General features: G+C 31.0%; 1 protein-coding gene across 1 annotated transcript; it reads left to right on the plus strand.

Moving 5' to 3' along the window:
* Positions 1–1,979: 1,979 nt before the first annotated feature.
* LOC143232362 (uncharacterized) lies at positions 1,980–9,405 on the plus strand. The gene is made up of 4 exons (XM_076467701.1): positions 1,980–2,110; positions 5,894–6,135; positions 8,003–8,103; positions 9,091–9,405. The coding sequence occupies exons 1-4, from the start codon at positions 1,980–1,982 to the stop codon at positions 9,388–9,390; spliced, it is 774 nt and encodes a 257-aa protein (XP_076323816.1). The 3' UTR covers positions 9,391–9,405.
* The last annotated feature ends 1,218 nt before the right edge of the window (positions 9,406–10,623 follow it).

Below are 10,623 nucleotides of genomic sequence, written 5' to 3' on the forward strand. Positions count from 1 at the left end.
TCTTTGTGAAAGTTGGCGGTGGGTGGTGCTTTGCGCAAAATTCAAAACAAACAAACAAATAAATTCTCGGTTGGAGCCCAGTAGTTACATGTGATAGGGACCTTGAAGAGGAATGTGTTCCAGGAAATGAGTTTACTTTAAATTTTACTGGGCATTTATTCAATGGATGTAGTTAGATAGAGGGCTGAACCCTACTAGTGTTTTAAATAATCTTGAAAATAACAATATATGTTACAAATTCTTAATTCAAATAACTCAGACACATACTTTTTAAGAATTAGATTTATAAAAGTTGATTGATATCTACATTGTACAATATTTTAAGTACAGATATATAAAGTATTTACATAGTTAAACGCCAATGATTTTGTTAACAGAAATTTCTTTTAAATACAAGGTTACAAGCTATTTGATAGGTGTAAGAGTATACCTTTTAAATAGGTATACAAAATGTGTGTTACATCCAGTTGAAGTTGAGTATATCACAGATATAAGGAGATTCAACCCATTTGGGTGTTTATTAATTGATATAAAAGGAAAAGGCTTTAAGTGGGAAATTTTACATACCACCAAATGATACTGATGGAATTACTGAGACACTTTATAGTGAGATTAGGATTTCAACTGTTAATAAGGTCATAATTATGATGATTTTAATTTCAGGCATATAGAGTGGGAAATGTTAAAGTCAAATTATTTTTGGACAAATTTCTGGACACTGTTAAACATGATTTTTTTTCAAAAATTAGTCAAGGAATCTTACATAAATAATGCTACTTAGATTTATTGTGAACTTCAAATGTAGAAATGATGGAGAGGATAGAAATTGGAGAGCATCTGGGTGCAAATGATCATTGCTGTATTAAGTTTAATGTTTTGCTGCATGTGAAGATAAGAAATAGTGATACTTTGGTTATAAATTTCATAAAAACAAATTTTGAAAGGATGTGACACAAATTATTTGTTTTGAACTAAGCAGATGAATTATTTGGAGACACTGATCAGATGTGGAAAATTTTAAAAGATAAATTTTTAAATATTAGAGGTAAATATATTCCTTATAGAGAGAAAGGGGTAACTGTAAATAATAAAACAGGTAGGCTCAAAAAGAGTACGAGAGATAAAAGTAAAGAAAAGTATCATAAATTTAAGAAATATGAATTGACTGGTATGACAGGAGATTTAGAAGGTTATAGAAAGTCAAGAAAGCTGGACTTCAAAATGGATGTATAAGAAAGGGATGGCTGAAAATATAAAAATTAACAGTTAGAATTTCTTTAAATACATTAAGGATAAACAACATGTTTAGATGGGGTAGTACCTTAGAGGAATAATAAAGGAAAGCTTGTATCTGATGATTTTGAGATGGCTGGGTTATTAAATTTTGTTTTTTTGTCTGTTTTTACTAATGAAGGTTTAACCAATATTTCACATTTTTAACACATGACAGATGGAAATGAGATTGAACAAAATGACTGTATTAATTCTTAGCTGGTTAAGGAAAACTAGGATGTTTAAAAATGATGATGCTTCTGAGCCAGGTAATTTTTTTCTAATGGTTTTGAAATAAGTTTAAAGATTGAATATGTGAACGACTTGGTACTAGTTTTTGCAGGTCCTGGAGTAGCGGACAGGTACCAGAAGATTGGGAGTTGGCTAATGTTACTTCTCTTTTCAAGGGAAGTGATAACAATTGTCCCAGTAATTATAGGCCTTTTAGTCTTTTATCAACTGTGGGAAAAGCTTTGGAAAGTCTGATAAAAGATGCTATTCAAATTCATTTAGCAAAGTTTAGAATTTTATTGGATAGGTAATATATTTTACTATGGAAAAAAATCTTGCTTTACAAATCTTTTGGCACACTTTGAAAATGTTACTGCTTATGATTTGGTGCATGTGGATTTTCAGACAGCATTTTGAAAGATGCCACATAAGAGGCTTGTAAATGAAAACATAGTTGTGGGGGATAACTTAGCAAAATGGATAGAAAACTGGCTGGATGGAAGCTGTTACAAATGGAGTTCACTCAAGTTGGATTAATGTCACAAGAAGGTGCCTTAGGTTTCATTCTTAAGACCTTTGCTCTTTTTGATTTTGATTTACTTCAGTGGTATACATGAAAAAATGATCAATAAATTACTTACATTTGAAAATAGTATTAAGGTCTTGGGTGTTACCAGCTGTGAAGAGGATCCTGCTATTTATATCATTTAGTGAGATTGTGAAGGGATTTGATAGTTTCGATGCTTCATCTTTTTTTATACTTAATGCTGAGAATAGTAGGACTGGATGACACAAATAAAGTTTGGCAGGGTAGGAGTCATCTTCAGCTAAGACAGTTTTATTTTTCTGACAGGATAGTTGGCCTTTGGAATTGATTGTTTTCAGATGTTGTGGAAGCAGTAAATTTAAGTGAGTTTAAGAGAAAGCTTGATAAGTATGTGAATGATAAGGGATAGCTTTAAGTTTTTTAAAATTTATTTATTAATAATTTTATTTTGGTTTAGAAGATGGGACAGACAGGTGGACTAATAGGTCCCATATTTCCCCAAAATGCTATGTTATACTAATTTATCTACTTCTATAATTTCATAATATTCAATTTAGTGTTTCTTGAGAAGCTGTTTAGACACATATTGTGTGTGTGTTTCTTTAATGGTTGTTTTATTATTTCCAGGTCAGAATATAGCTTATTAATAATTTTGAATAATAGATGTGAAAAAAATGTTAAACTTAAGATTATTTCAGTTTATAAATTTCACTATGGATAAAATCTAATAAAGAAGAACAGGTTTTTTTCTTCCTGAATTTATGTTACATCAGCTTGTTTATGCATATACATTAATTCTGTAGTTAGTGTAGGTCATACAATTAAAAATATTTTTATGTATTAAGTGTTGAATAATAAGTATTTATTTGGATGCTAAAACTGAACTGCTGTCACAATTTCCAAGAATTATTGATTACTGGCTGATATACCAGATCAATGCATCGGGAAAATGTAGAGGACCAGATTTGAATGCTAACTTTTATATAATGTTTGGGGGAGGGAGTCCTAAAGGTACATTTTATGTTTGGTAACAATTAGTCCATCAGCTCTCCAGTTACAAGTGGAAATGACATACAGGGAAGACATAGAAGCACTGGGAGCAATATGGAGGTTATGGAAGTCAATTAGGAATAGTGTAAATATTTTTTCATCTCATTGTTTCTTACTATAATATCCTTCTCATCTGTAGTGTTTTATGTAATCAGTAGGAGTTTGTTGGTTTATGTTAATTTTTTCTATTATTGGGATTTATCATAAAAAAAGTGAAGCCATGTGACAAATCATCAACACAAATAGTTCCAGCTGGTTGTGAAATATGAAGATAAATTACACACCAATTTTATATACATACAAAGAAAACTTTAAGAAACTTCTATGTTATTAGAAAAAAGTAGAAATCATTGTGCATGTATACCCACTATTTCACAAATGTGGTGTCCCCCGCTAGTACAGCTGTAAGTCTACGGACTTACAACACTAAAATCAGGGGTTTGATTCCCCTTGGTGGGCTTAGCAGATAGCCTCATGTGGCTTTGCTATAAGAACACACACACAAATGTGGAAGTACATTTTTCAGAATGGACATAATGGCAAAATAGAGAGTAAATATAAATATAAGCATAACCATTTTAAAATCATTGTATCATTTTTTCACCATGATTCTCTTAAAGAGCATTCCCCACTGGTACAGCACTAAGTATACAGATTAACAATGCTCCAGGGCTTTTCTAGCCTTTCGATTCCCCCTTGTTGGATTCAGCAGATTGCTCGATGTGGTTTTGCAATAAGAAAAACAAACACACACACTGTTAAAGATCACATAGAGACAGCAGAAATCTTAATTATCCAAATTATTTGTAGTTTGCAGTGTTTTGTCTGTCTTGCTTTTACAAACGAAATATAAGCTTCATATGAAATGGATAATACTTTTACATCTATGTAATTTAATATGATGTCATTTTCCATAGAATATTACATTTTTCATGCCTAATTAAGCAGATGATTTATCACAAGTACATTTCTAATTCATTTGATAATATAAGAGTTGCGTAAGATAATAGAATTACATTTGTAATGCTTCATGGCTACATGGGTAGAAAATACTTGTTTCTATACTTCTAATGACAATCAACATTCAGTTATACTTTTGCATTTACAATGTAGTATCACTTATTTTCTGAGAAATTCAAGTTAGGTTTAAGTAACTGTTCTTCTTCAGCTTTTCCCTTTAGCAGGAGTTGCCATACTTTATGTGTGTTTTTCCTCCTATGATCCATCATTGCTTTTCATTGCCATGTTTTCTGCAGTTCCTTTCTTTTTCATATCTTATTTAATCCCATCTTTTCAATGCTTTACTGGCCTTTCTTGTTTTCTCTTGAAGGCAGCTCTAATCCTCTCCTTATTGCTTGTTCTTTTCTTATGTGACTGAACCACCTAAATCTCGATTTTCTAGCCTTTTCCTCAATTCTGCAGAACTTTGTCATTTTCTTAAGTTTGTAATTAATTCTTTTCTCATTTGGTGACACTCTCAACAGCCAGCTCAGAGTTCTTCTTTCCATTCTTATCAACAAACCTTTTTCATTCTTTTTCAAAGTCTGTGTACTGGCTTTGTAGAGGGGAGCAGTGGTCTAATCATGATCTCCCACAAGGTTTCCTTTCAACAATCATTATTCAAGATGTTAACAACAGAAATGACCCTTGGTGTAGCCAAATATTTATTATAAACTTGTCTATTTCTCTGTATATTGTCTTCACAAATGTTTTCACTCCGTCACAAGTGGCTCTCAACAGTCTTATTAACTTTTTGGGCACTCTTTTCTTTCAGAGACACTAGTATACCAATTTTCATGGCACTCTGTCATGTGCTTCCTACAAACTTACTAAAGCATAATTTCATTCTTTTAGGTACTTTTCTTGCAACTGTCACAGTATAAAGATTATGTTTACTGTTCTTTTCTCAGCCTGAAACCCATACTGTATTTCTCAGTATCTATGACTTTCTTTGTTCTGATTTTTAGTCCCTTTCCTTTCACTAGATGCTACATCAGTTTTGTTCCTTTGTAGTTTTCACGCTTAAGAGCATCTCCTTTCTGCTTGTAGATGACTATCATTAGGCTCTCTCTTCCCTTCTGATTTTTTTTGACAGGGTCCATACATACCCAGATTCATTATCTCCTAGTACCTTTACCATCTCAATGACAATCTATGATGGACCTTCAACTTTATCTGTCTTCATTTTCTGATTGCTTCTTTGACTTTCACGCTACTGATGTCCAGTACTGGGCCTCTGGTGGTGGTGTATCCTCCAATTATTCTCCCTCATTTTTTGGTGCTAAATAGTTCTTCTTATTACAGTTTACATCTCAGTTTTATTGCCTTTTCATTCATCAAGAGCTTCCACTTTTGTCCTTAATTACTTTAGTCATTATAATGCCTCCTCAATTTCCATGTGCTTGCTATCCTATAAATACCATTTTCTCTCCTTCTAGCTTCTGCATGTTGTCATACCAATTTTTAACTGCCTCATTACTTGCAATTACAACTACTCTCTTCCCCCTCCCTTTTTTCTCTTTTTTTGTTACTTCATTTTTGAATAGCTATTCTTCATTATCTGCCATTATTTGAAGGCTTCTTTCTTTTCCTTGATGGTTAGCTGTATTTTTTCAGTTCACCATCATGCTTACTTCCTTTTGGGTCCATATCCTTTTGTTTTATGTAAATGTTTTATGCCTCTTAGGTTTAATTAACATAATATAAAAAATATTAAATTGTTTCTTTTTGTGTCATCTCTTGTACTTAAATATTATGTATTTTGTAAGAATAATATAAATAAATTTGTTATTGTTTTAGCCACGAAACAAAAACCACAACATGGGAGGATCCCCGTAAAAATCTTAGCGTTGGAGCTTTGACTACATCGAGAAGTTCTAACCTTTTAGTGTCAACTTCTACTTCTGGTTCAAACTTACCACCAATAAACCTAGGCCCACTTCCTGAAGGCTGGGAACAGGCATGTACACCAGAAGGTGAAGTGTATTTTATTAACCATAATGACTGCACCACATCTTGGCTGGATCCACGATTAAGTAAGTAATTTGTTTTTCTTTGCTACTTACTAGCTACTTCATTTCTGTTTCTTTCTGAGGCCTTTTACTTATGATTATTTATTCCATTTACATTTTTACATTATTCATTTGATTCTTTATCTTGTAATGTATCTATATATTAATTTATTGTTTCATTTTTATTTTACTCAACCATTTCTTGATAAATATTCTATCCACTTTTCTTTTTTGTTAATATTCAGAATTCACTCATTTTTATTTTATGTTTATTTCTTCTTTCCTTCTTAGAATCCTCACTTTCTTTTTTTTTATGTTATAATATCATCCTTTATTCAGCTATTAAATTTTTCAAAAATATGTTGATATCCTTTTCTTATTTTATATAATTATTAATATTAATACATTTATTCAGTTAACTGTGTTAGTTATTTTGAAATATCATTGAGAATAATCTGTGTACCTAGCTCTTTCTGATATTTTTGACATGTCGTTCATGTTACTTCTGCTTGCATAGGTTTTACTTTCCTTCTCCACTATTATAGTATTGATTTTTTCATTGTTAGTATTTGGTTTGTTATGTATAGCTTTGTTTTAATTTTGTCTAATAACATCCTTATTTATTACTTCTTATAATTATTTTTTACTTTATTTATTAGTGGCTTACTTGTTTCTTCTTTTGTAAATGAATATTCAGGTTGATAAAAAACACTCTGTAACAGTCTTTGTCAGACATATAATGTTATTATTTAAACTAAACAACAAAAAATTTGTGATTCTTAGTATGAAAAAACACTAAGTGCAGCTGTTAAACAACAAAGTAACCAAATTATTATTTTTTGCTCTAAAAGTGAATTATTTGTTTTTCTGCAATAGAATAAGTTTATGGTACTATTTTGTTACTCTTATCTCAACATTGAAAAAACATTTTTAACCTGAGTCATTTCACTGGTAAACTTCAAACATTGCAAATTGGCTTTTGATCAATACTTTATTACTTTTCTAGCCTTTTTAATTAATGGTCTAACCTTTTTAGTTAATGGTAAGAAATATAATCTTTTGGATGTTGTCACACTTGTAATGTGACCTCATTTTTCTATATTAGGATATACATTTCAGTTTCCTTTGATGCTTTGATTAAACCTTCTATGAGTTCAATACATGAAAATGTTTATCTTCAAGTTAATCAACTACTGAATTCTTCCATTTGAAGAACTTGTAGAAGTTTTTGTGTTAAGAAAACTTCAAGTCTTGAACACATTTTACCATGTTAGCACTATGTAAAAGTTTAATTACCGTGTTAACTAAATTTGTAATTTTATTATGTTAAAAATTTGTAAAAGTTTGATATGTTAATAAACCTTTTAAACTTTGAAGAAGCTTACCATTTGAACAACTTTTTTAAATGTTGAAAAAATTTACTTTATTATGTTAACAGCTTGGTGAAATTTACCATATTAACAACCATTGAAACTACTACAAACTCAGCTTGGTAGAAAGCTTACAAGTAAAGTAATATAAAGTAGTAATACCAGTTGTTATCTTGTAAGTACACTACAGTAACTTCAATTTAATTTTCTTTTTTACTACTCTTTCCCAGCAGATTATAAAAAACAGATTGAGTTATCATATAAGTAAAATGAATTTCATTTTAATTGTTTTTACTGGAAATAAGATATTGAAATAGCAAATTCTCAAATTTTTTTTATAAAGTTATCGTCTATGGGTGCTACTAGAAACAATAAATCTGATTTGAAAGGATTATCTGGACTGTAAAAGATACATAACGGTATGTTTAACAAGCCATTAATGAATAGTCCTGTCAGAAATCTTTATAACTCTTTCATCACTTACATCAGTCAGATATTTTATAATTATGTTTATTTATCAGCTCTACAGCTAGGAAGATTGCCATTAATGCAGAGTCCTCATCATGGTCTTCAACAACCAACTATGCCATCTTCACAACAATTAGGCCAGCAGCAACAACAGGTGAGATAACCAACCATTTGTGGGTAAGAGAAAAAATGCTCTATTGCACCACAACAGAATTTTAAGAACCTTCTTCATGGGAATACTTGTCTAAGTTATAAATGTTTCAAAATTTGTATTTCCACATTTCTTTGAACTAACTCTCTTCCCCTTTTTTTTTTTGTTTCTTTGAAAAAAAGTTTCATTGAAAACTGTTTCAAGAAGATACTTATGTTTATTAATTCATTAATTATTATAGACCAACTGAGCCACTGCCACTTTGAGTTAACAAGTAAAATAGAGGAGGAATCATTGTGTTTGCAAGCAAAGAACTGTATTAGAAGACATGCCTATTGATTTGTAGCTTTTATTATGCATACTAAGTCGCTGGGGTTCTGGTACCCTGGATGGAAGTTACGTAAATTCAAGATTAATGAAAGGTTATCTTAGGATATGAAAAGTTATATCCTTTATATACAGTTGAAAAAAACAAACAAACCCAAAATGCCTATAAAAACAGCAAAACACAAAATGTTACACCATAAGTTAACATGTATCTTCTCATGAACTCAACAAACCTTCATGCCAAATTTGAAGATTCATCAATGTGGTGAAGTAGAGATAAAAAAACAAACAAACCCCAAAATTAATCATGAAAACTTCACGTGCAAAATTGAAAATTTGTATGTATTTCCTCATGGATCTAATGAACCTACATACTAATTTTGAAGATCCATCCACACCTGAAAAGTACCTACATTGACATACAGCAGACATTACTATTATATTTTTATAGATGGCGCCAGTGCATGAGATTGTGTGTGACATTTTGACATGACATAATATCTGCACCCTGAGATTGGAGAAAAATAAAGTTCTCTGTTACAGGAAATAGAGGTGAAATAGGAAAATTGTGATTTCTATTGCAAATCTACATGCAAACAGGATAAAAAATTTAGTGATTTCATATCACTATATAAACTATATGTATATTAATTTTCCAAATAGGTGCAGGCCAATTCAACAGGAACTCAGTCTCATGTTCAGAACAATGCAGTATCTGCTTCAATATCAGCTGCAGTGACCACTGTGACAGGATCAGTGAACAGTCAGCTGAATCTTCAACAGCAACAGCAAAAACAAAGACTTCACAGACTCCAGCTGGAACGAGAACGTCTCCGGCTTAGGCAGCAAGAAATACTCAGACAGGTAAACATGGTTTTTAGTGTTATCAAAAGTAACACAATGGCCATTTATCCCTGCATAATACCCTTGAACTTGCATTCAGTTTATGGTCCAGTTGTATAATGAAATATAAAATCCTAAAGCGTGAATTATGTAGAAATACATCTTTCAGAGAATAAGTTGGTAAGTTGATGCAGTCTTAAATATTACATAACCATGAAATTAACAACTATGGTTACTATGAGAAAACATCTGTGCCAGCTGATGTCATACAGTAGTAGCACTTGACTCTTGTTTTTAGGAAAAGTGTTTAAACAAATGGACTGATTATTTATTACAAAGTTTGTCATTTAATTTTTATGCAGCTAGTAGACTTATAAATTGTGAACATTTAATTTCTTGATATTAAGTGAGTAAAGAGAAGGCAAAGGACAGTAATGATAAATAATTGGAATTTACATCATAATGCTGATAAATTGTAATTTGTTCTGTTTATTTGATGCTAACTTGTGTTACTATTTGGTGGTTGCTAAGTGCTTTTAACCATTGTTATAATATTTTACTATGAGTAACAAACTATTAATAAGTTACCATCTTGAAGAGTGGCAGAGAATTACAATGCAGACACCTGTGACCTTTTATTCACAAGAGTGGCCTTGTTCAGTTTTTCATTTCTTATGCATATGCAAACTGTACCTTGTAATTCAAAGTGTTCAATTTCCTTATGAAAATGTACATATATATAAAAAAAATCCCCTAGTTTTTTTTGTAGCTTTTGAAAGACGTAAGTGAAGTTTACCTCAGAGATGTAGCCAGAAAAATGGTGGTTGGGGTCAAACATCCATCTCAATACTGTAAAATAGTGAATAGTCCATTATCTTCTGATGTTTTTTTAAAGTAAACATTTTCATTTAACTTACATACATTTTTTTTGGGTAGAAGAAAAGAGTCATGTTGTTTAGAAAAGACCCTCTCGACAACACTAACTTTGTATTAAAGTTTACATTTGGCAGATTAAACAATGACATTGAGAATTTGTTGCTGTGCTGTATTTAGATTATACAACATTGAAATTTGGTGCAAACTTAGTATTGTGTTTACATACACACATAAATGTTTGATTGGTATTGCTTGAAATTGTATAATCAAGTTTGTTTTAGTTTTATGTATTCATTTTTCAACATAAAATATACTTCTGAAGTAACACTTCATTAACCTGAATTTACTTTTAGAATAAAAGTATTCATTATTTTGAAAGATATCAATTACACAAAAGTAGCAAAGAGAATTGCTTTGGTTATTTACTGAACTGATAAGAGTCGGCTCTAAACGGGAGGTGAGATGTATTACATCAGG

Source organism: Tachypleus tridentatus, chromosome 1 (assembly GCF_004210375.1).
Source record: "Tachypleus tridentatus isolate NWPU-2018 chromosome 1, ASM421037v1, whole genome shotgun sequence".
NCBI lineage: Eukaryota > Metazoa > Arthropoda > Merostomata > Xiphosura > Limulidae > Tachypleus > Tachypleus tridentatus.

Excerpts from the sequence above, each read along its gene's own strand:
- LOC143232362 (XM_076467701.1), top strand. The coding sequence starts at position 1,980 with ATGGATAGAAAACTGGCTGGATGGAAGCTGTTACAAATGGAGTTCACT. Across the intron at positions 6,136-8,002 it reads TTGGCTGGATCCACGATTAA|CTCTACAGCTAGGAAGATTG; the intron begins GTAAGTAATTTG and ends TTTATTTATCAG. Across the intron at positions 8,104-9,090 it reads TAGGCCAGCAGCAACAACAG|GTGCAGGCCAATTCAACAGG; the intron begins GTGAGATAACCA and ends TTTTCCAAATAG.